Source organism: Aquarana catesbeiana, linkage group LG02 (genome assembly GCF_042186555.1).
Source record: "Aquarana catesbeiana isolate 2022-GZ linkage group LG02, ASM4218655v1, whole genome shotgun sequence".
Lineage (NCBI taxonomy): Eukaryota > Metazoa > Chordata > Amphibia > Anura > Ranidae > Aquarana > Aquarana catesbeiana.
The window spans coordinates 689,911,581-689,938,747 of NC_133325.1; the positions used below are offsets into that span (position 1 = coordinate 689,911,581).

The window sequence follows — 27,167 nt, forward strand, 5'->3', positions numbered from 1 at the left end:
TCTTCTTGGTGGCAGCGGGACACTACTTGTGCTTGCCACCTCACCAGCTTGAACTGCACTTATGGGACTCGCCACGTCACCAAGTGTTACTGCAGTGCTGGTTTGACTACGACCGGGGTGTACTAGGCCGCTGGCGCTTGCCAGTTCAATAAAAAGCTACCAAAAAACTGTTAGCGATCGCAGGGATCAGGCCTGACTCTGCGAATGCTGCAGTTATGCGTTAAGTGTTTTGTAAGTGACAGTGATCGATCGATACTGCACTTGGGTGGGCTGGGCCGGGCGGAGGGGCAAAATGCAGGTGCTAGCAGGTATCTGGGCTGATCCCGCTAACACTGCGTTTTTGGGAACCCTAAACTGCTGGGGACGCCAGTATAGATCTGATCGGATCAGATATTGATCCGTTCAGATACTATACCACTAAGGGAGGTGTACGGTGCATGCATGGGTGTTAGCGGTACTGGCGCTAATCTGACGCTGCTTGGGGCTGGTGCTTGCCAGTTCACCAAAATACTACCAAAAAAACTGTTAGCGATCGCAGGGATCAGGCCTGACTCTGCGAACGCTGCAGTTATGCATTTAGTGTTTTGTAAGTGTCAGTGATCGATCGATACTGCACTTGGGTGGGCTGGGCTGGGCCGGGCGGAGGGGCAAAACGCAGGTGCTAGCAGGTATCTGGGCTGATCCCGCTAACACTGCGTTTTTGGGAACCCTAAACTGCTGGGGACGCTAGTATAGATCTGATCGGATCAGATATTGATCCGATCAGATACTATACCACTAAGGGAGCTGTACGGTGCGTGCGTGGGTGTTAGCGCTACTGGCGCTAACCTGACGCTGCCTGGGGCTGGTGCTTACCAGTTCACCAAAATGCTACCAAAAAAACTGTTAGCGATCGCAGGGATCAGGCCTGACTCTGCGAACGCTGCAGTTATGCGTTTAGTGTTTTGTAAGTGACAGTGATCGATCGATACTGCACTTGGGCTGGGCTGGGCTGAGGGGCAAAACGCAGGTGCTAGCAGGTATCTGGGCTGATCCCGCTAACACTGTGTTTTTGGGAACCCTAAACTGCTGGGGACGCTAGTATAGATCTGATCGGATCAGATATTGATCCGATCAGATACTATACCACTAAGGGAGGCGTATGCTGCGTGCGTGGGTGTTAGCGGTACTGGCGCTAATCTGACGCTGCCTGGGGCGACGCATATCACCGCCGGGCGATCAGGGGGCTAAACCTTTATTCGGTAATAAACGGCGGGTGCCCTGACACTATAAAAAATAAACAAACTAACCAGCGTCATCCGTAACAGTTATACGGTGATCAGTGGTGAAAGGGTTAACTAGGGGGCCATCAAGGGGTTAAAACATTTATTCGGTAGTATATGGGGGTCCCTGTCGCTATAAAACGCTGACGGCGAACCTAAATATTTAGGTCCCTAACTAGCGTCAACAGCGACACTAATACAGCGATCAGAAAAATGATCGCTTAGCGACACTGGTGACAGGGGGTGATCAAGGGGTTAAAACTTTATTAGGGGGGTTAGGGGGGTATCCTAGACCTACAGGGGGGTAATACTAACTGTCCCAACACTGTAACAGTCACAAACTGACACCAATGCAGTAATCAGAAAAAAAAAAACTGCTGGTGTCATTTTGTGACACGGGGGGGGGGGGGTTTGATTGGGCCGGCGGCGATCGCGAGGGGGGGCCACGAACGGATGGCCTCCCCCTCATCTCCGATCGCCGTGGGACAAAAGACGACCGCCTCGGGCACCGGGGGGGGTCCGATCGGACCCCCCACCCGCGGAAGGCAAATCACGTATATGTACGTGATTTTGCCTGTCCGTGCCACCTTGCCGACGTAAATCGGCGTGAGGCGGTCGTCAAGTGGTTAATTAAAGTGATACTAAACACACACTGTTTAATTTACATTGTCCCTTCTATTTCTGTATGTGGATGATGTCACTGTAATTATTTTAAATAAAAAAAAATCTATTTTCCCTTTTTCCTAATCTATATACAGCTGTCACATGACCCAGCTCTTTCCCAGCCTGTCTGCAGGGAAACATAAGCAGGAGGAGCTTCTAGTCCTCTGCTGCTGGTCACATGTTCAACATAAAAAAACAGCATTTGGGATACAGAGTAAAAATACATAAATAATATCAATAAACTGTTTTAAATTGGCATACAAATATATATTTGAAATTAAATATTTTATTATTTTGTGGAAATAACATGGTGTGGGCAGATTTCAGCTAGTCACAGACTGTATCACGTCCCTCCAGCATGTGGCTTAGAACAGGAGGGAGGTGAAGCATCCATTACTCTACATTAATCTAAACGACCACAACATACAGGGATATACAGGTAATACTGACATATAATCACACATATAGTTTGGACTTGATGGACTTGTGTCTTTTTTCAACCTCACCTACTATGTAACTATGTAACTATATATGTAATATCCCGCCCCCATTGTGTTTAGCTGGTTTGTGGGCATGGAGGAGGGAGCTCAGCAGAGAGACTCACTGAAAAACGAGCATGTGCAGAATTCTCACCACAGCTGCAAAATCCCTAGCTGAACTGGGGACATAGACAAAAGGTAGAAATAGAGAGCAGCAGGATCAGCCAGGTTTTTCGCAGAATACAGAAAACAAATCGCATAGTGACTGAATGAGTATAAACAGCATGTAATACAGCAATAATTTATAGTTTTTATGATGTGGGTTTAGTGACACTTTAAGCTTTGATAATAAAACCTAGAAGTTGATTGGTTAATATGCACAGCTGCATCAGATTCTGTGTGTACCCGTTTTAGTAAATCTCTCTTATTATGTAGCAATATGCAAATTATTATTACACATAGTGGAAATGCCTTCATGAACGCTAATACTGCTGTTCATAATGTTAATACTATACATTTTTAAAATAGATTTTAGCTCCTGCTCTAGTATGCACAGTAATTTAGAACTTCAGGTAACTGCCTCTAATTGCATGTTATAAAGCCTGTGCATGTCTGTGTGTGACCTACATGCTTTGTTGTTTTGCACTTGCCAAGCTCTAATTAATCAGCAGGCTATGAACACCAGCTGGAACAAGGTGGGATGGATTGTTAGAGTGACTACCAAATCCTGTCACATGGTGATACAGCCCACTACTGTATTATTGAAGTGACAGAATGTCAGCGGTGCCAACATAAGACTTTAATTACAGACTTTATTCACAAAAAGTCCCTTTTAATGCTTGATGTTCAGTTCCACTGCAAAACTTTATTTTAACCTTCCCGGAAAACATTAGACCTTTTGTCTATCTATCTATCTATCTATCTATCTATCTATCTATCTATCTATCTATCTATCTATCTATCTATATCATGGGAATTTGTGGGTTATGGGGGTGATTTACTGAAGGCAGAGAGACTGTGTACTTTACAAGGTGCAGATGCTCCAGAGCTTCACTTTGCAAGGAATAAAAACAGCATTTTTGCCTGCACATGATTGGATAATGGAAATCGGCAGAGCTTTTGCTCATTTATTAACCTCTGGAGCAATTGCTCTTGCAGAGTGCAACTTCCCTCGCAAAGTGCACAGTGCATTTTTCTTTAGCAAATCAACCTCTACATCTCCTAAAGGCTATAATGGAGGGATTTACTCACAAATATGTGTGTGTGCCCATTCGTTGTATTGGACAGGTGTTATTCTACATCATTAAAGTGGTTGTAAAGCCTTAAGGTTTTTCCCCTTAATACATTCTATGCATTAAGGGGAAAAACCTTCTGTGCTGCAGCTCCCCCCATATCCCCCTTTTTTCTTACCTGAACCCAATTCAATCCAGCGATGTGCACAAGCACAGCAGCTCCAGCCACTATTACTCTCCTCATTGAACAGAATGATAGCAGCAGGAGCCATTGGCTCCTGCTGCCGTCAATCAAAAGCTGTGACATTGGAGCGGGGGGCGGGGCTGAGTCCAGCTGTCTGTGTCAATGGATGCAACAGCAGGAACTCGGAAACGAAAGCCGCTTTCCAAAGATGACCCAGTGTGCCAGCAGGGGACCCCAGAAGAAGAGGATAGGGCTGCTCTGTGCAAAATCATTGCGCAAAACAGGTAAGTATAGGCATGTTTGTTATTTTTTATTTTTTTAACCGAACAATTTTCAGTACCAAAAGCTGTATCCCCGAGCCACATTCAGGATCGCATCTCAGGATCCAGGCAAAGTTACTTACCTTGTCCCCAGGATCCTGCGATGTCTCCCCGCTGTGTGTGCGAGCCGTGTCCTCAATCAGATCTATCACAGTGCCAAGCTCCATTCCCTGCGAGTGTTGCGACGCACGGGGAACGGAGCACAGCGCCAAATTCAAAAAGTGAAAAACATACAGTACACTGTAATTATACAGATTACATTACTGTATCACATTATTTCACCTCCCTTCTGTCCCTAGTGGTTTGTCCAGTGTCCTGCATGTAGTTTTATATTATAAATACTGTTCTTTCTGGCTGGAAAATGGAGATTGTCCATAGCAACTAAAAAGCGTCCCTTTACATCAAAAGCAGTTTCAACTAGCTAGAAAACAGCGATAATGAATTAGAATCACTCGCAGAATTGAGCGATAGTAATTTGTGGGGAAATTCGTCGTCAAACACTGAAAGTAATGACAGCGACAATTCTGCAACTGAGCAAATTTCAGTGTTTTTGATTTGATTACATTATTGAATAATTTTTATTATTATTATATTATTATTTGTTATAATTATTTATAGTTATTTATTATATTATAATTTATGATTTTGTGTTCCAAAATGTATCATACCTGGGCTGTCTACTAGAATCTTGTTTGGACAGAAGAATTACAGGTCTACAATATAAAACGCCAAATTTCCATGCAAAACATTGTACTGCTTTGAGCACCAAAAATCTGACATAATCATACCACCAGGGAGGTTAAGAACTCATCAGGGAAGCAGGATAAAATGTTTATTTCCTGGGGGCTAAGGAAAGTGGACAGAACTATGAAATTGTTGTGGGTATATCTCACAAATTGAACATCTATAGCAGGGGTAGGCAGCCTCAGCCCTCCAGCTGTGGTGAAACTACAAATCCCAGTCATGCCTGCGATTGTCAAGGTCTTGCAGTGTCTCACGGGACTTGTAGTTTCACCACAGCTGGAGGGTTGAGGTTGCCTACCCCTGATCTAATGGATAGTAGAAGCAACAGATGATTCAACTTGCTATCAATCATGTAAAAATAAGGTTGAGAATCCATTTATAGCTGATCTCCCCACACCATCATGATGTGGACAACCAAAAAAAAAAAAAGGAAAATTACATTTAGCCCAGAGATTGGCTTTTGAACCATTATCTGCAGAGTCCAGGCAGTGAGCTACCAATGCCAATATTTCTCCAAAGGTTATGCAACAGTGTCACAAAAATAAATTGTTTCCACATTGTATATTGTAGCATACAGTGGAACCTTGGATAACGAGCATAACCCGTTTCAGGAGAATGCTTGTAATCCAAAGCACTCACATATCAAAGCGAGTTTCCCCATAGAAGTCAATGGAAACTAAGATAATTTGTTCCGCATTGACTTCTATTACATGCAATACCACATGTGGCCAGAGGTGGGGGGCGCCGGAGGACAGCTCGGCTGAACCCGGAAAGGCAACATTCGGGAACAGAGTATTTCCAAGTGTTTCCGAGTATTTCCGAGTCATTCCAAGTATTTCTGAACGGCTCCGAGCCGTTCCAAGTGTCCCCGGCGCCCCCGCACCTCTGGCCAAATGCGGTACTGTACCGCCCATTAGTTTGAATTCTGGTCGTTCACAAACCTCGTCTTTCAAAAAGCTTGTTAACCGCGTTACTCGTAAACCAAGGTTCCACTTTATATGACAGACTCTCTACCCTTTAAGCAATTTGTTATTCATCCAATATGTACCAAAGCTTAGCAAGCCTTGAGCTCATATAGACTGCTGGTCGGTGGCGCTGTGTGTCAGTTTAGCTCTGCTCCTCCCAGCAATATCAGTATCTTACTATTTCTATGTATCCAACTGTATGTGCTTGCATAGATAGGACAAACTGAAATGATGTCTTGAAGCAACACAAGCCTATGCTTATACAAACTGTATACCATGCTAGGTAACATTACATAATGTGGAAGCAGGGCTTTTTTTCAGCGGGAAAGTGGGGGAACGCATTTCCGGCACCTCCAGCACTGAATGTATGTAATGGCAAGGGGTGCTGGAGTCTGCTGGAGGGTCTGTTGTTGCTGGAGAGGGGGGGTGGGGGGTCTTATGTTGCTGGGAGGTCAATTGTTGCTGGGAGGGATCTATTGTTGAGGGAGGGGTCTATTGATACTGACTGTTGGGAGATCTGTTGTTGCTGATGGAGGTCTATTATTATTGAGAGGTGGTTAGAGGATGGAACCATGGAACGGTGCTCGGAGGTGGGTAGGGGGTGGGGAAAATGGGGTGACTCAGAAACGGGGAGTTCCTGTACCTATTCTCTGAGAAAAAAAGCCCGGTGTGGAAGTTAAAAAAAAACATATTTATTTAGATTTAAAACATATTTGTCGTTAATGGTATTAATATGTCAGCTCATTAGGTTATGTTTATGTTACTCTTTAAATCTTGTATCAAACTTACTTTAATTTCAACTCCATATCCAGAATATACATAGATTGTGTAGCTGCAGTCCAATCCAGTATTATACTGATAATTTCTGTGCACAGGGGACAGAAGAACACCCTCGGTAGCAGTAAAATTTTTACTACACAGTTCTGTAAAAGAGAAAAACAGACATTGAGTTACAAGACATAGCGCTCATGCTCACATTAAATAGAGAAGCTCTGGCCCTCTACCAAACAGGCAATAAATGAACACAGGTGATTATATAAGGCCAGTGGTAGGACCCTAAAAGAACCCGGGCACCCTTGGGAATTCTCATGTTATGGAGAATCAGTTAACAAAGACTATACACTGTTCTGTTTTTCCTATTTTGTCTCTTTTTTCTTTCTTTTGCGTTCTTTCCATTTTGTTTCTTTTAGTGCCTCCTTCCCTTCTCTAAGGAGTAATGCTCACCTCTAGGCTATCTACCTGTTGGTTGGCCTGTTGTACCAGACAGGAATCTACTAATACACTTTGTATGCAATGCTAGAGGTAGAACAGCACACAAGGAGGTCTGTGTATCTGTTAGATGAAATGACAATTTTTACCTTTCAAGCTATGACCTCATAGGCACAAGTAGTTGGCACTATGAATTTTCTTAGGCAAGAGTAACTTCAGACCTGAGCTCCTCTTGGCTATAGACCCAACAGTCAGGGCCCAACAAAAACTTTGATCTATTTCATCCTCAGGCTACCAGGTGATGAAGAGATGTACCTCTTGGTATGCAGTAAGGACAGATACGATAGGTTCAGTAGGCGTAGGTTGGAGAGGACAAGATACCATATCAGGAGGCAAGACCATCCAAGAGGCAGAAAAATAAATAAGAATATTCATGATACAAAAAAAACAACTACTTGGTGGGGCTAAAGAGGTGCGGAGTACTGCAGTAAACTCCTCTTGGTTTCACACAGCCTACCAGGATGGCAACACCTAAAATCAAAACCTGCAGACTAGGAGGCAATAGTAAGTGTCAGTTTAGTGCAGCTTTAATGCTACATGGTGCTTGGAACCCATTTTTTTTATTTTAAAGAATTGGACTTTCTTTGTTTTATGCTGTAGGTGTCATTTAATATCTCATAAGGGAGGTATACCAGTAAAGCTCTGCTCAAGACACAAAAAATAAAAGAAACACGGGACATTTACAGTCTGCCTCAATCACTACGAGCATAAACATAGCAAGGGTTTTAAAATTGTCCATCTAAGCACCCTAACTAGGTGTCATGAGAAAGTGTGGGTTGCATAAAGGTTGCAGGTTGGATGCTTTGAATAGCCTTGCTGTTTGTAGTAACAATTAGGCTTTATGTATATTAGCAGCTAGAAAAAACTTGAGTTTAGGAGCTTTTGGCATTTTTTGCCAAAGCTCCTAAATTCAACTCCATAAAAGCTTATGTGCCAATGTATACATAGCTTTTAGCAGAGTTTAGGAGCTGCCTTGGTTAGAGGAGCTTCAACCTCCCTCAACCTCCCACTCTTAAACGCAGAAGAATCGCGCTCAGGATAGGAACGTTTTGACCGTTGCGGCAGATTGCGGCAAGATCGAAGTAAAATCATGGCACGATTTTGTTGTGTTTTACCTTTTCCTGCGGCTGGCAGTCAAAGTAGGCTATGTGTACTGTCACGGAACGCCCCACACTCCGCTTGAGTGCTTCCGTCATATACCGCTTCCTAAGTTCTGGAACACGAGTCCAATGGATCTGGCTATAGGAACCCCAAGAACTAGACAACACCAGTCTTGGAGTACATCAGAACTAACTTTATTTTGAGATCTCACAGACCTTTATACAGCAGGGATGACTCAAAGCTAACCTAATTAACATGACCTAATTTACTACAAAATGTACCCAGACCAGATGACAGTCTTGTGGGCACCGAGCTTCACACATTAATACAATTAACAATACAAACAACAATCTCCCCCCTCCTCAGCCTAGACCATTAGTCTATTAGCCAGGGCTGGTGGCTAATGTGATCAGCTCTCTCAATTAACATAAACACATGTTGATAACACCAGCATCTCCTCACAGGATGTGTCCCAGCAGAATGAATCAGTCTTATCAGCAGGGGGCTGCTGGAGGAATCCCCCCTCCCTCTTCAGGGACACAAATCTACAGTAAGGAGTCCCCATACAATATATACATGACTGAGTCCGATTAATACAGTTCAGATTGGATTTCTCATTCACCTCAAATGCTAGGGCCCATAATCGGTGGGCAACAGGCTTGCACACAGTCCTCTCCAACAGCCTCCGCTCTGGCCATGTCCGTGACATTTCTCCCCTTTCGGCAGGAGACTAACACAGGAGGAGACCCCAGACGGGTTGACTCCGAAGTTAGTAAACAGCTCCAGTCCTCTACTGCCTGTACCCACACAGTACCCCAAACAAATCATCCCAAACAGTGCATTACTCACCCAGCCATCCTCTGCCTCTCTCAGAGAACATATCTGCCGCTGGGGAGAGGCCCGGACTGGCCCTTCTCCCTGGAATTCTTTCTGCCACTGGAGAGAAGACAGGGGGACTGGGCTCACTCCATCCTGCTGTTGGGAATCTGGGCCGACTGCCCAGCATTCCTGGGGTATACAGGTGGGGACTGAAGCCCCATCAACCGACACCAGATCAAGCTGCAGTTGTGAGGTGATGACTGCATTCTCTCCTTGGATCCTGATCTGCAGCTCGCGATAGACTGCAACCTCCTCACCTTGGGCCTCCACAATTGCTGCAGGTGTGGGGCAGAGGTCTTGGACCCTCTGTCCGGTTGCCAGCACTTCTGCTGGGGGTTTGCCAGGTGGTTCCTCCTCTACAGAAACGTCTATTAAATCCCCAGTCTCTGGGATTGGTAAAAGTGTGGGACAGAGGTCTTGGACCCTCTGTTCAGTTACCAGATCTTCAGCTGGAGAAGTTTGTTTTAACTCCATAGATGCTGCTGGCAGAAAATCACATGTCCCTGTCAGTGTTGTGGGAGAAAGGCCGACTACCTCTTCTCTCAGGAAGGCTGAAGCCACTGTTGGTGCTGGGCAGAACGCAGTGAACTTTGGCCCTGATAGCAGCTCTTCTGCTGGAGGCTCATCAGGTTGTTCTTCCTCAGCAGAAAAGTCTATTAAATCCTCTACCTCTATAACTGGTGTCTGTGGATAGAGGTTCACCATCTCCTGTCCGTGGAACTCAGAAGATGCCATCAGTGCTGGGCAGAGGTTAGCAGAGCTCTGCCCTGTTGTCAGCACTTCAGTTTTGGGGATGGCAATCTCCAGATTTTCCACTGCAGATTCTCTGGCATGCTGCTGGACAGGCACATTCCTCCATCCAAGATCATCCCATGCAGAAACAGGATCATCAAGGTCAGTCAGCACTTGCTGCATCCGCCATAAGACCTCCGCCTCCATAGCTGTGGGGGCAGGTTGGCAAAGCACACTATCGCTCTGCCACATTGCCGACTCTTCAGCCAGGATTTCAGGGTTGTCAGCTGGTATTTCCTGATAGTCCCAGGCAAAGGGAGCCCAGCCCTGGCACTGAGCAATGTCTAGCAGCCGTCTGTAGGCGATCTCTAGCTCCCATTCCTGAACGGCCAGAAACTCCAAATCTTCCTGTGCCCAGTGCACTTCCGAAATGTTCAGTAGCCCTTCTCTGAAATCCATGATTTCGTCCACCCGCCGCTCCAAATCACTCCCAAAGTTAGGGTCCCCTGTCAGCTTCACAAACAACAGTCCCAAGCCGCCGTAGCTTAAGCCTTCCGTTGGGCTGTCATCCGCTATCCAGGGACATGCTTGGGATACATGCCACCGGAGGGCTCTGTAGCTCTCATCCAGCTTCATCTCTGCCCAGACCAGCCTGCTTAATTCAGCTGTCTGCTTCTTGTGTGGTTTTTCTCCCAAAAACCGCACCCGCAGTCCGTACTGCGACCAGTACCTTTCCTCGATGGAGGGGAGAACTTTTCCCTGGTGTCGCTGCTCACGGGCTAGCGCTTCCTTCCAGAGTTTGCAGCGAATAGAATCACACCATCCCAGCAGGACCTGCTCCGATACTGGTCCTCTGTGCTGTATCTGCATCTCTCGCAACCTCCTTCTGAATTCCTCATCCATTGCGGCTGGTATCTGTACCTCTCCTCTCCTGCTATCTGGACCGTGGATCCAGATGGAAGTTTGGATGTCCCAGACTTCAGGAAGCTATCCCACTGCTGCCACCAATGTCACGGAACGCCCCACACTCCGCTTGAGTGCTTCCGTCATATACCGCTTCCTAAGTTCTGGAACACGAGTCCAATGGATCTGGCTATAGGAACCCCAAGAACTAGACAACACCAGTCTTGGAGTACATCAGAACTAACTTTATTTTGAGATCTCACAGACCTTTATACAGCAGGGATGACTCAAAGCTAACCTAATTAACATGACCTAATTTACTACAAAATGTACCCAGACCAGATGACAGTCTTGTGGGCACCGAGCTTCACACATTAATACAATTAACAATACAAACAACAATCTCCCCCCTCCTCAGCCTAGACCATTAGTCTATTAGCCAGGGCTGGTGGCTAATGTGATCAGCTCTCTCAATTAACATAAACACATGTTGATAACACCAGCATCTCCTCACAGGATGTGTCCCAGCAGAATGAATCAGTCTTATCAGCAGGTGACATGTACATTAAGCCTAAAGTGGCAGAAGCAATTTGCAAGTGCATTCCAGATGCCATTGGATGCTTTTAAAAACCTTGCTGTTTGCACTCACAATATTGAGACTGACGCATGCTGTGCAAGCTACATATGTCATTCCTCTGGATTTAACCACTTAGGGACCGAGCCTCTTTCTCAGATTTGCTGTATACAAGTTAAAAACAGTTTTTTTTTGCAAGAAAATTACTTAGAAACCCCAAACATTATACACTTTTTTCTAACACCCTAGAGAATAAAATGGCAGTCATTGCAATACTTTCTGTCACAACGTATTTGCGCAGCGGTCTTACAAGCGCACTTTTTTTTGGAAAAAATACACTTTTATGAATTAAAAAATAAGACAACAGTAAAGTTAGCCCGATTTTTTTTTTATATTGTGAAAGATAATGTTACACCGAGTAAATTGATACCCAACATGTCACGCTTCAAAATTGCACCCGCTCGTGGAATGGCGACAAACTTTTACCCTTAAAAATCTCCATAGGCAACGTTTAAAAAATTCTACAGGTTGCATGTTTTGAGTTACAGAGGAGGTCTAGGGCTAGAATTATAGCTCTCGCTCTACTGATCGTGGCGATACCTCACATGTGTGGTTTGAACACTGTTTTCATATGTGGGCTCTACTCACGTATGCGTTCGCTTCTGCACACAAGCTCGTCAGGACAGGGCGCGTTTAAAAATTTTATTTTTTTTTAAATTTATTTTACCTTTTATTTTTTATTTTTACACTGTTTTTTTTTTTTTAAAAATTCACTTTTATTGCTATTACAAGGAATGTAAACATCCCTTGTAATAGAAAAAAGCATGACAGGACCTCTTAAATATGAGATCTGGGGTCAAAAAGACCTCAGATCTCATCTTTACACTAAAATGCAATAAAAAAAAACATTTGTAATTTAAAAAAATTATTTAAAAAAATGGCCCTTTAAGAGCTGTGGGCGGAAGTGATGTTTTGACGTTGCTTCCGCCCCGCAATTGTATGGAGATGGGTGGGGGGCCATCTCCCCCTTCACTTGTCTCCATACCTGACAGGAGAACAGACGCGATCACCTCCGCCGCTGCTGATGGGTCCGGTAAGCGGCGGAGGGCACCGGATCGCGGCGGGAGGGGGGGGCCCTCTCCCGCCACCCATAAAAGTCACCACTTTTATCTTAAAGTCCAGAGAATGAATGTAAGAAAAAGATATCACCGCTCCAGGAGTGTTCAAACAGACAGAAAAGAAATGTTCCTTGGTTTGGAAGCCGTAGGTGCTGGCAATTGCTAAATAGCAAATAGACAGGAAAGGATTCTGGACAGCCGCACTCTTGAAAAAGTATCTTCGTTTATTGGAAAAATTCACATCAAATCAGCAATAACAGCAGACAAAAAGAGCTGACGTTTCGCACTAACGTTAGTGCTTACTCAGTGAGTAAGCACTAACGTTAGTGCGAAACGTCAGCTCTTTTTGTCTGCTGTTATTGCTGATTTGATGTGAATTTTTTCCAATAAATGAAGATACTTTTTCAAGAGTGCGGCTGTCCAGAATCCTTTCCTGTCTATTTACCACTTTTATCTTGTAGCAGACCGCCCGCTGCATACAGGGATACTGGGGTTATGGCAGCTAGATGCTGCCATAACAACGATATCCTCCTTCAAACAGCCGCTGTATAACGACGACCGGCGGTCTGTAAGTGGTTAAACATCTCTAAAAGCAGCGAGCACCATGATCTGTGCACTAGACATGTGCAGAATGAAAACATTTGTTTTGTTTTGATTTGATTCAGTATTTACATAAATTTGTTTAGTTAAATTTGTTTAATTAATTTAATTCATTTTTGGAATTTGTTTTGTTTATTTGAATTCGAATCAATTTAAACTTTTTCTAATTCTATTTGCATTGGAATTTAATTCTATTCGACTTCCAAACAAATCGAGTTCAATTCAAAATCATATTTATTCTATTCAAAATTTGAATTTTGGAAGATGGTTATATTCTTTCTATTCCATTCAGTTCTATTGTTTATTCTATTCTATTTTTTTATTTTTTATTCTGTTCTTTTCTATTAAATTCTATTCTATTCTAATTCTAATTTATTTTATTCGAAATTCAAATTTGTTCTATTCAAAATTTTAATTTATTCTGTTAGAATTTCAGAATTTCTTTTCTATTCTTTTATTTATTTTTCATTCTATTACTTTCTATTCTATTCAAATTTGAATTTATTCTATTCAAAATTAGAATTTCAGAAGATGGTTATATTCTTTCTATCTTATTCTATTATATTCTATTTTGTATTCTATTATATTCCTTTATTTTCTATTCTATTCTATTCTATTCTATTCTATTCTATTCTATTTTATTGTAGTCTGTTTTTTTATTTTCAATTCTAATTTGTCCTGTTTTACTCTATTCTTTTATTTTCTATTCTTTCCCTTTTTTCTATTCTACTTTTTTCTATTCTTTTATTTTCTATTCTGTCCTGTTTTTCTATTTGGATCCTTTATTTTCTATTCTATTTTATTCGATTCAAATTCAATTAGAAAACTATTCGAATTCAATTTGAAAAACTATTCAAATTCAAATTTTGTCCTGGAATTTTGTCTTGTTATTTCAGATTAGTTTAAATTCATTACTATTGTAATTTGGAAATTCGCATACATCTGAATTTCTAAATAGCATAAAATACATCCGAATTTCAATTAAGGAATGAAACAAACCGCACATGTCTACTGTGCAGTTATAATTTTTGGCAGCTTCTAACTATACAGTATAAGTGTTCCCAAATTACACTGCTTTCTGAGTTTGGACAGCCATACTTTTTGTTTGTATTGCACATAATCTAAACTAATAACTAACATTAGACATGTGCACTGACAAAAAATTTGTTAGTTTTAGTTTTTTTTGCTTTTTTTGCAAATTCGGAAATTCGGAAATGCGAAAATTCGAAAATCTGAAAATTCGAAAATCTGAAAAAAGAAAGAAAATCTGTAAAATTCAAAATAATAACTAACTAATAATAACTAACTGTTAAATTATAGATATTGGAATTTCCTTTCAGATTTGGCTGATTGTGAACGTAACGAATACAAATTTATCTGAAATTACGAATTATCCGAAATAAGGAATGCCGCATCTAAACAAATGGAATGGAACAAATTATTATTAATAAATAATAATAAGACAAAGGTTATATTATTATTATTAGATGGTTACGTTCCATTCGTTTAGATATGGCATTCGTTATTTCGGATAATTTGTAACTTCGGAAAAATTCGCACTCGTTATGTTCAATAACAGCCAAATTTGAAAGGAAATTCCAATACCTATAATTTAATATTTATTATTAGTTAGTTATTATTTCAGATTTTCGTTTTTTCAAATTTTCCGATTTTCATTCTTTTGAATTTTCCAATTTTCATTCTTATTTTTGGATTTTCACATTTCCAAATTTTAGAATTTTCAAAATGATGAAATTTTGAGTTTTCGAATTTCCTAATTTCGAATTTCCGAAATTTCGAATTTCCTAATTTCAAATTTCTGAATTCCGAATTTCTGAAATTCCAAAATTTTCAAATTTTCGGAAATTTGAAAATTTGAAAATTGGGAAATTTGAACATTGGGAAATTCGAAATTCGGAAATTCGAAATTCGGAAATTCGGAATTCGGAAATTGAAAAATTCAGAAATTCGGAAATTTCAGAATTAACGAATTTGTCAAAACTTTTAGAAAAACGAATTCGGAACTAAACGAATTGCACATGCCTACCTAGCATACTTCCCTTATAACTGTATGTATAGAGAGAAAGAGAAGGAGAGAAGGAGAAGATCCCTGTCACTATTTTCTGGTTGTCTGTGCTCCTGCTAGGTAGGTTCATCCTCTCTATTTGAGATCACAAATTTTTGAATTATCACCAAAACAAGAGCTGAGGGTAAATCTTCCAGTGGCTGTGACAACTACCTAAGAGGGGAATACCATTTATTTTGCAGAGACTTCCTCTCACCTCCTGCTGTGTCTTTGGATCAGAATGTCAAGGAAATCTCCCCAGCAAGAGACAGACAGCAAAAAATACAACTTTAACTCCTCCTTACTCTGTTCAAGATTTAAAAAATAGTTTTGACTATACATACACACACTACACAGTCATTAAACAGGATTCTGTTTTAATTCATGGAGTTAATGTCCACAATATCACAGTTACCTGGTGCTGGCACAGTTGTGGTCACAGTTGTAGTAATAATGGTACTTGTAGTGGTTTCCTCTTCCTCTTCAAATGCGGGGACTGGAGATGGTGATATGTTGGAAGAAATCTCCTTTCTATCTGGAATGTTTGCATGGTTTGGAGTTATGTAAGTGCTTTTACTAATTCCAGAAGTAGCAGATGAAACACTGTCCTTAATAGCAAATGAGGAACTAGTGTGAGTGACAGATGACAGCTCTATATGGCTTATATCTTGCTGGGGACCATAATCAACCTTACTCTTATCAGTCTGAAGTATAACATGAGCATCAGAGGTTGGTAAAGAATCTACTACTGGTACCAATGACACAGATTCCAATACAACACCAAAGCCTTTTTGATTTTCAGTAACAACAGATGTAGTGTCCATTATCATTGTGGATGGCGTAAGTGGCATTGTGGGTGTAGAGAAATCCGCATGGAACACTGGAACATTGTCCGGATGAGCTAGGTTAACTCTTGTTTTGCTTTCTGATAATTTATCACTTAACTCACTATTGTCCTGCGATTGTTTGGTCCTAGTAAAGTAGGGTGGTAGATGCCGGAAGTCCTTTTTCATGATAGTTTCATGGAGAATTCCTTCCAGTAGAGGGTGGTGGTTCAACAATGTCATAGTAGGTGCTGTTGTGATAAAAGGTACCTCTCCTTCTAGATCTCCAACAACTGTAGTGGAAGTTGGGCCTTGCTTTGTATTCCACCTTCCAGTTACCTTGTTGTCAATTCCATTTATTACCGCTGTTATCAAGCCTAAGCAAAAGACAAAAAGCACAAGTTAATTATATTTTGTTGGAAAAAAACAACTTTCCTACAAGTAAATAAATAACATAACACAATGCTAATTTTTCACCTTCAACTCTCAAAGTATGTAGAGAGTAGAGATGCACCGAAATTTCAGCTGCCGAAACATTTCGGGAACTTCGACCAAAAATAGTGTTGTCGGCATTCGGCCATGGTGCCGATAATTTGTGAATTTGTGGCGATTTTGTCGTGATTTTACGGCGATTTCTGTCTGATTTTACCATGCTGTGCTTATGGGGTTTTTCATAGGTCATGTGACTCAAAAACCGCTTCAAATACATAACACGAGTGCGTTAATGATGCGTTCTTGCTGAGTTTTTAATGCATTTGAACTGGGAGGTGTGTTTTTTTGTGCGTTTTTCTTAACTGACCAAAAATGCAGCAAGCAGGATTTTTAACACCACAGTGGAATCGCAACGGACCAGCATGATACATAGAATTTAAAGATACATAGAATTTAAAGGGATACATTTTTCTTGAGCTTTTCTTGTGCCAAAGGTGCCAATAGTGGTCGACAATCAATTCATATTAATTTAAATATTAACTAAAAAGTCGACTATAATACAATTCTGTATAAAAATATAAATGTTTTTTAACCACTTAAGCCCCGGACCATTTGGCTGGCAAAAGACCAGAGCACTTTTTTGCGATTCGGCACTGCGTCGCTTTAACTGACAATTGCGCGGTCATGCGACATGGCTCCCAAACAAAATTGATGTCCTTTTTCCCCCCACAAATAGAGGTGGTATTTGATCACCTTTTTATTTTTTTAAACAAAAAAACAGCGACAATTTTAAAAAAAAGCATTATTTTTTACTTTTTGCTATAATAAATATCCCCAAAAAATATATAAAAAAGCATTTTTCTCCCTCAGTTTAGGCCGATACGTATTCTTCTACATATTTTTGGTAAAAAAACCCCCGCAATAAGTGATTATTGATTGGTTTGCGCAAAAGTTATAGCGTCTACAAAATAGGGAATAGTTTTATGGCATTTTTATTAATATTTTTTTTTTTTACTAGTAATGGCGATGATCAGCAATTTTTATCGTGACGGCGACATTATGGCGGACAGATCGGACACTTTTGGTGCAATTTTGGGACCATTCACATTTATACAGCGATCGGTGCGATTAAAAATGTATTAATTACTCTGTAAATGTGACTGGCAGTGAAGGGGTTAACCACTAAGTGGCGCTGTAGGGGTTAAGTGTGTCCTAGGGAGTGATTCCAACTGTGGGGGGGAGGGGCTGTGTGGGACACGACACTGATCACCGCTCCTGATTACAGGGAGCTGTGATCAGTGTCACTAGACAGAACGGGGAAATGCTTGTTTACATCAGCATTTCCCCATTCTTCCTCTCCGTGAGACGATCGCGGGTATCCCCACGGACATCGAGTCCACAGGACCCATGATCACACTCACGGAGCTCGCGGCGGGGGGGCAAGCAAACCAGTTCTTAAAGGGCAACATACAGGTACGTTAATATGCCTGTACGTGCCCTTCTTCCGACGTATATTGTCGTGAGCCGGTCGGCAAGAAGTTAAAAACTGTCATTTTCAGTTTTCGCCCAAGTGCATCCTGCATTTTCGGTTTTGGCACCAAAATTTCCATTCGGTGCACCTCTGGTAGAGAGAGATAAAACATCTGCATTCACTACACTAATTGCTAACTACTTTATGTTTAAGGCAATGCAAATAATAGAAAAACTGAATTTTTAAAGTTTCCTGTAGCAAGATTTCTTAGTTCAGATATTTCTTCTGTTAACCCAAATATAAGTAACTTGTAATCACCGACATTTGACCCAAGACGAATTCCTGTTCTGCAGCAAAGCTATTTCTGACCTTTTTCAAGGCCACATTTCTTTAAAAAAAAATGAGTACTTCTTTTAGTTTCACTTTCTGAGCCTGAAGGATGAAAGAAAAGTTCATCTAGACCTGACCCCAATCAAGGCGAAAGAGAAAAATCTATTTCCAGTAGCTGCAACTCGCATAAAAAAACTGAAAGGATCAATGTAGCTGGTGGGAAAAATGCCAGAATAAGATGTCTGGAGCACATGTGATTTCTTTATCTATGTGGGTACAAGGGGCCTGACAGTCTACTGAGATGAGCATCGAGTGTCATGCCCGAGGTGAAGGACAGCCAAAATCGGCCACAGTGGCCAAAAAGTTTTATCTTATGTCATATTTCAACTGTTTACTGAACTATTTCTATTTTCCGAAGTAAGAGAAATGTGCTTGGAGCGGAACAGGTCCCCTGCTCTGACCTTACATTTTGCTGGAAAATATTATATTTGATTTGATCGTTCTTTGTAAAACTACATCTCCGTTAATGGGGAACTGTTGAAAGTATTTTAGTGTTTTTATGGAGCTTGTTCAGCTTAGTGGGTGAGAAGAAAACTAACAAAAGAAAATGTCACCTTGACCATTCAAGACAAAGTTACAGTCTTTTCTTGATAGGGAAATGCCTCCCGTTGATATGCAACTTCTCTGTGATCCACTGCCTCAACGTTCAGCTGTGGGAGTGCTGAGTGTAAACCCCGTGTAAACTCTGTTGTTTACAACTGGGAGACAGTTGTCACTCTATAGCAGGTAGTGCCTAAACAAAGACCTTCACAGAAGGGTCATCTTGTATTATTTAGCCAGCTCTGGTACAGATCACAACCACTTCTGGTAAAGCAGAAGACCTGATTTTTAGCTGCTGCAGTTCAGCAATATTTACAGGTCTCCTCCCCACCCCTACGCTGTGACTGGACAGTAAAAGGAAATGTAGCACTTTGATGAGCTCCTCTACCTGTCATTTTTACTCTCTCCTCCTATCAGCGTGCAGTCTGAGCTCTGCCGCACAGGCACTGCAAGAGACTGATACAAAATTCAGGTACCAAGACTGCCAGGGTTAAAACAAATACATCTAAACACTTCAGCTCTGGAAGACTTTTATCCCCTTTATGACCAGGCCATTTTTTGCAATTTACCACTGTTATGCAGCGTACACACGATCGAGATTTTGGTCGGAAAAAGATATGATGGCTTTTCTGACGGGATTCCGCTCAAGCTTGCCTTGCATACACACGGTCACACAAAAGTTCGCTGAACTTTCGACCGCCAAGAACGCGGTGACGTACAACACTACGACGAGCCGAGAAAATGAAGTTCAATGCTTCCGAGCATGCGTCGAATTGTTTACGAACATGCGTAGGAATTTTGTGCGTCGGAATTGCTACAGACGATCGCATTTTCGGATAGGACCTTTTTCCGACCGAAAAATTGAAAACATGCTCTCAATCTTTTGCTGGCTGGAATTCGGCCAGCAAAAGTCCGATGGAGCATACACACAGTCGCATTTTCTGACCAAAAGCTCTCATCGGTCTTTTGCTGGCCAAATTTCCAATCGTGTGTACGCGGCACTAAAGTGTAAGTCCACCCTAAAATAAAAATCCCTGCATCTACAGACATCCACATTCTTATGCCCTTTACACACGGTCGGATTTTCCAGCGGAAAATGTGTGATAGGACCTTGTTGTCGGAAATTCCGACCATGTGTGGGCTCCATCACACATTTTCCATAGGAATTTCCGACACACAAAGTTTGAGAGCAGGCTATAAAATTTTCCGACAACAAAATCCGTTGTCGGAAATTCCGATCGTGTGTACACAAAGTGCCACGCATGCTCAGAATGAATTAAGAGACAAAAGCCTTTTGGCTACTGCCCCGTTTATAGTCCCGATGTACGTGTTTTACGTCACCACGTTCAGAACGATCGGATTTTTCGACAACTTTGTGTGACCGTGTGTATGCAAGACAAGTTTGAGCCAACATCCGTTGGAAAAAATCCATGGATTTTGTTGTCGGAATATCCGATCAATGTCCGACCGTGTGTACAGGGCATAAGACTAACCTATCTAGCCCTGTAAATAAGAAATCAGTATACATACCTTTTCTGAAGCTGTCCTGATCTCCAGCGGCGGAAGCTCTGCAGAGGACACAGCCGACAACGGCTGTGAAATGAATGGGAAGTGACATCACCCATAGACTTACTATGGGGCTTCCATTGACGGACATGTCCTCTGCACCCTTCTCAACAGCGAAGCCGCGGCTGACAGCTCAGCGTGGGATCAGGTCGGAGTGGCTGCAGAAAAGGTATGTATACTGATTTCTTCTTTGCAGGGTTGGATAGGTTAGTGTTAGATTGTGGATATCTGTAGCTGCAGGGATTTTAGTTCTAGGATGGACTTCTACTTTAAACATAATAAAGAAAAAAAATTAAATTTCTTCATAAATTTTGGCCCAATTGTATTCTGCTACATGTCTTCGGTAAAAAAAATTCCAAATAAGTGTATATTGGTTGGTTTGCGTGAACTATGGTATATATATTGGAATATTTTTCACTACTATTGGCAGTGATCATCGACTTGTAATGGGACTGCGGTAGTGCGTGAAATCTCACACTAACTGACACTGCTAATACTATACACTGTCACTGTCCTAATGACAGTGGCTGGGAAAGGGTTAACATCTAGGGCGGTAAAGGGGTTGAATGTGTGCTTAACAATGTGAAATGTGTGTATTAAGTGCTGCTTTTACTAACATATCTCTTTGTTTCCTATCCCTGCTTTGCAGGGATAAGAAACAGAGAAATTGCTCCCTCTGGTTCAAAACTGGTTAAAAATGTTAAAGGAATACAGAGCTGCAGTAGAGTTTAACGGCTTAAGGACTGCCCCACGTACATATACTGCAGCAGGGTGGCCCTTCAGCGCAAAATCAGATACCTGTACGTGATTTCTCTCCTCAGCTCTGGGGCACACTTGCATGCACCATCAGGGCCCTGATTCTGCGGTGATTGGGCACAGCAGGAGCCAATCAACGGGTCCGGCGGACGCGATGGCTGCTGGGACCCGCTGATCAATCACAGGAGAGGCAGAACGACTGAATTTATGTTACTGGTCCCCAAAAAGTGTCACTTATGCCATGTACACACGACCGGACTTTTTTGACAGCAAAGGTCCGATGGAACGAATCCGCCGGACAATTCGATCGTGTGTGGGCTTCAATGGACCTTTGCTGTCGAAAAATCAGACGGACTTTAGAAATAGAACATGTTTCAAATCTTTCCGACGGACTCGAGTCCGGGTGAAAAATCCGTTCGCCGGTATGCTAGTCCGACGGACAATCACGTTAGAATCAGTCGGACTTTGGTGTGATCGTGTGTAGGCAAGTCCGTTGCGTCACAACTCCGTCGGCACTTCGTCGAAAGTCCGTCAAAAAGTCCTTCGGAGTTCAGTCTGTCGAAAGTCCGCTCGTGTGTATACGGCATTAGTGTCAGATTTGTCCACCGCAATGTTGCAGTCCTGCTAAAGATTACTAATCGCCGCCATTACTAGTAAAAACAATAAAAAAAAGTCCATAAATCTATCCCATAGTTTGTAGACACTATAACTTTTGCAAAAACCAATCCATATGCGCTTATTGGGATTTTTTTTTTTATTGCCAAAAACTGGTAGCAGAATAAATATTGGCCTAAATTGATCAATAAATTTGATTTTTATAAATCTTTTTATTGGATGTGTTTTATAGCAGAAATTAAAAAAAATATTGTTTTTTTTCAAATATGTCAGTCTTTTTTTTATTTTTTATTTTTTTATATATGTCGGTCTTTTTTTGTTAGATCGCAAAAAATAAAAACCGCAGAGGTGATTAAATACCACCAAAAGAAAGCTCTTTTTGTGGGAAAAAAATTATCAGTTAATTATCAGTTAATTATCAGTTAAAGCAATGCAGTGCAGTACTGCAAAAAAAGGCCTGGTCAGGAAGGGGGTATAACCTTCTGGAGCTAAAGTGGTTAAAAACAGAAACCAAACTCCAAAATATTTATCTCTGGTTCAATGGTCCAACTCTGGTGAGGTCCCCCACCAGTGCCCACATCTTCTCGCCGGATTCTTCCAGGTGCCAGTTTTTGGCCATCTTGATTGGCCAGCACAGGATGATGTCACTCCTGCACATGTACAGAAGTGCAGTCATATTGACACACAGGCACTGTGCTGAAATCTGAGTTGTGCATGCACTGCTCTCTTTTTTAGACTTTCTTTCCACTTTAAGATTTTCGTGACTGGGTTTAGATAAAGTACACACTTCTATACAAGTTCTAACACTCAGTCAAATGATCACTTACATTTGCTGATCATGTTGGCGTATATATCTATGAACCATAGAAAATATCTCTAGTTCCCCCTTAATGTAACTGCTGTCTGGCCACAAAGGAAATTGACAAAATAGCTGGAAGCCAGGGCCACCTTAATGCCGCGTACACACGGTCGGACTTTTCGTCTACAAAAGTCCGACAGCCTGTCCGACAGACTTCCGGCGGACTTTCGGCGGACTTGCAGCAGACTTTCTAACGAACGGACTTGCCTACACACGACCACACAAAAGTCTGACGGATTCGTACGTGATGACGTACACCGGACTAAAATAAGGAAGTTCATAGCCAGTAGCCAATAGCTGCCCTAGCATGGGTTTTTGTCCGTCGGACTAGCACACAGACGAGCGGATTTCGGGGTCCGTCGTAGTTACGACGTAAAGATTTGAAGCATGTTTCAAATCTAAAGTCCGTCGGATTTGAGGCTGAAAAAGTCTGCTGAAAGTCCGGAGAAGCCCACACACGATCGGATTACCAGCCAGCTTTAGTCCGTCGGCGTCCGTTGGACTTTTGTAGACGAAAAGTCCGACCGTGTGTACGCGGCATAAGTCTTTTTTACTATTCCACTGATAGCACAGGGCTGAGCAATGCCATGCTACATAAAGGATCCACAGTACAAGTATTACACTAATGAATGATTCACCTCAGCAAATTTTGAAATCCATTCAGCTGATGAACACTCTCTACAACACTTTCCTCCTGTACCGGCACAGTAATTAATAAATGTATTTATCATCCGCTATGACCTTTCTTCCAAATCCACTGCATCTTCCCTAATCATTTTCACTTGTTCGCTTGTGTTTATCAACATTTCATCCGAGTTCTCCCTTATTATGCCTTCCTCCCACAGACCTGCTCATCTTCTTCTGTACAAGGGAGTGTCAGAAAATGAGAGTGTTATTATATTTCCTTATAATAAGTTCTTGCTCAATGAGCTGGAATTTTCAACTGTTTCCAGCAATATATTGTTGGAAACAGCTTAGGTAGAGAAAGCTAACCTAAAGTCTTGGGATGGCAGAACTACAAATTCCAGCATTCGGTTTCACATCAAAATCCAAAATGTTGTGAGCTGTAATCTACCAATAGCAGAAGTTAGCTAATATACAGTGACTTACCTATGTGTGCTCTTGGAATGAATTTAGGTAACCCCATATAAGGATGGAGCATCTGCCAAAACTTTTTTATTCAGATATAGTGGCACGACAAGCTATTTTGGGCCTTATTGCTATGTTTGTCCTTGTAAGAGAGATTTCTTCTCATTTGCGGTCCCAAAGCCACAAAAGGAAGTTCTCGGGAATGTCCACCCTACAACTGTTATCATAATAGTTACTGCGATTGGTAGATTTCCTACTAATCCTGTACGAACTGTAAAATGTTTGATTTCTCCTCATTTTCTGTTTTAGTGACACTGTCACCTGGACAAAAAGTGAATGAACTTCCCTAACACAGAAGAATAAAAATGTAAACTCCTCCTAACTCAGTATTAGCTCGGTCTCCTTAAGCATTACACAAGAAGACCCTTGGCACGCGTGGTGACCTTGTATGTTTTGGCCAGAGTAGGAAGTAATACTTCATATCTTTTGTATGTTTTAATAAAAAAATCTAAAAATTGGTTTAACATGCTGTGACATGGGGTAATTAGCTCTAGTGGTAGATTCATTAATACAGTGAATCCAAGGTAGACAGGAACTATATTTAAAGGGCCTGGTAGCCCACTTTTATTGTAACGGCAGAAAGCACAACAACAGATACAGTTTTCCAAGCAGGGGATTTTCTCCAGCTTCAGCATTGAATACAAACACTGGAAAATGCAGAGCCACTTGTGTCATAAGCTCACTAAGTTTCAACTGCAGTACCATGCTGCACCTCTTACCAGGTCTCTCTGACTGCGTTGTCCAGCTCTCCTGGATACTTGGCTCTCTAGCCACAGCGCCCTGCTGCATGACCCACCTCTGGCATATGGATTGGTGTTCTCCTGTCACACCGATAAGAACCAACCTGACTCCTGGAACTGAGACCCTTTGTCTTCTGGCTTACTGCTAGGCCCTCTGACCCCTCAATGAGACCTTCCATCTCCCCCACTGGGAGCTGTCTCTAAAATGGAAGCTCTGAGCTATCTTCAGACCTGAGTATATAACAACACTGCACACCTGTGTACTCAGCCAGGTTGCAGGTGTCTAGCAAAACCCAGACACGGAACTGACTGCTCCGATCCAGAGCTGCAGAATCCAGAGAAAGCCAAATATACAGCTTTCTCTGCCCAGAAACACTAGTCTGGAACATCTCATTTACCCTAAATGTGAATCCTGTGCCACAATTTCCTATCTTCTCACAGTGACAGAGTCTCGTACTGTTACAATGCCTACCAACCCATCTGCTTAAAGCCTAAATTTACCTAAAAAAGAATACAATGTAAGCACAAGGGATATTACTTACCTTCAGTGTAATGTGTCCTTGTGCTTCTGTCTTCTAGTTCAGTAAAAATCTTCCTCCTCCGAATCCCCCACCCCTGCCGCCGTAATCTTGAATGAGGAGCTGTCACAGGCTCTAATCAAGGATACTCCACTATGCTTGTCCTTTACATCCAGCTACTCCATTCATAAAATCTATACTACAGCAACTATGAATGAAAAACAATCTTTGAATTGATTGGGTGGACCTTTCAATCATCCGCCCATCCTTCATTCATAGATCATGTTTCATTCATACAAGCTGTAGTAATGAGATGGAAGATTTCTTCTGAACTAGAAGACAGAAGCACAAGGGAAACATCACACTGAAGGTAAGTAATGTCCCTTCTGCTTATTTTGTACTTTTTTGTGTAAATTAAGGTTTTAAAATATATCATCAGTCCAAACTTGTTTTGGTTTCAGATAAAGTAGGGAATGGTTAAAATCCAGATTAGATTTTTTTGGTGTGTCTTGCTGGAGAGATTTTCCTTCACTTCCTGTTCCAGAATCATAACTGAAAGTGAGGGGACATCTTATCTTAGATGTCCCCTCAGTTGTTACCAGAAAAGTTGTCTGCATTGGTAAATTTCCCCCTACCTCTTGTTGTGGTGAATACTATAAAAGTTTTGATTTTCACTTACTTTCCATCATAGTGACTATGGTCGCCAAAAAAATTTTAAGAGAACGAATCTCTGCAGTGGAGGCATAGACAATAATAATAATAAAAATAAAACCTACAGGAGTTTTAACCCTTGCCTGCTTCATCCAGAAAGAAAAATATTTTGTCTAGACATACACTGCCAGTAAGAGGCAGTATTTGTGTGGCAATAAATAAAGTCCTTTTTTTGTATTTAGTATGTTTACAATGGCAAGTAAATGGTAGACTGGCTGTGGTCCGGGAGCCAAGTAACCTATATAAAATCCAAACGTGCTGGATTAGTGAGCTTTAATAATTTATCACTTGTTTACTTTGGTTCATTGTTTGAAGATTGTGTTCACATAATGGGCAGCACTGTGACATACATTTGTGTGAAAAAGTATTTGCCCCCTTTCAGATTTTTTTTTTTTTTTTGTCACACTTAAATGACTCAGATCATCAAAAAATTTTATTATTACACAAAGATAACACAAGTAAATACAAAATGCAGTTTTTAAATTATGGTTTCAGCCTCTGTGCCCATCATATGCAGCCTCTGTGCCCATGAAATGCAGCCTCTGTCCCCCCCCCCCACTAGCCCACTCGCTTCTCCAAAAAAGGTGTCCAAACCTGCCTGGCTTTATGTGAAAAAGTGATTGCCCCCTAAACCTAATAACTGGTTGTGCCACCCTTGGAGGCAACAACTGCAATCAAACGTTTGCGATAACTGGCAATGAGTCTTTCAAATTGCTGTGGAGCAATTTTGGCCCACTCTTCTTTGCAGAATTGTTTTAATTGAGCCACATTGGAGGGTTTTTCCAGCATGAACAGTCTGCGTAGGGTCATGATACAGCATCTCAATTGGATTTAAGTCCGGGCTTTGACTAGGCCACTCCAAAACCTAAATTTTGCTCTGTTTGAACTATTTGGAGGTGGTTTTGCTGTTGTGTTTCGGATCATTGTCCTGCTGCATAACTCAAGTGCACTTGAGCTTGAGGTCACAAACTGATGGCCAGACATTCTCCTTTAGGATTTTCTGGTAGAGCTCAAAATTCATGGTTCCATCAATTATGGTAAGTCATCCAGGTCCTGAAGCTGCAAAGCAGCCCCAGACCATCACACTACCACCACCATGTCTGACTGTTGGTATGATGTTCTTATTATGAAATGCTGAATTAGTTGTATGCCAGATGTAACGAGACGCACACCTTCCAAAAAGTTAAATTTTTGTCTCATCAGTCCACAGAATATTTGCCTAAAAGTCTTTAGGATAATCAATATGTATTTTGGTAAATGTGAGATGAGCCTTTTTGTTCTTTTTGGTCAGCAGTGGTTTTGGCCTTCTCCCATGGATGCCATTTTTGTCCAGTCTCTTTCTTATTGTTGAATCATGAACACTGATCTTACCTGAGGCAAATGGGGGGTTCTGGGTTCTTTTATGGCTTCCTGGATGAGTCGTCGTTGTGCTCTTGAAGTCATTTTGGTTGGTTGACCACTCCTGGGAAGGTTCACCACTGTTCCAAGTTTGCTCCATTTGTGGAT

The 27,167-nt window shown here is 41.7% G+C and overlaps 1 protein-coding gene across 3 annotated transcripts in view; it reads right to left on the reverse strand.

Moving 5' to 3' along the window:
- SEZ6 (seizure related 6 homolog) overlaps window positions 1–27,167 on the reverse strand; it is a 955,479-nt gene that overhangs the window by 497,451 nt on the left and 430,861 nt on the right. For all 3 annotated transcript variants that reach the window (XM_073616801.1, XM_073616802.1, XM_073616803.1), the window contains 2 exons: window positions 15,506–16,291; window positions 6,639–6,772 (listed from right to left, as the gene is read on the reverse strand). In XM_073616801.1, the coding sequence (XP_073472902.1) occupies window positions 6,639–6,772; window positions 15,506–16,291 (920 nt within the window). The remainder of the gene's footprint in view (window positions 1–6,638; window positions 6,773–15,505; window positions 16,292–27,167) is intronic.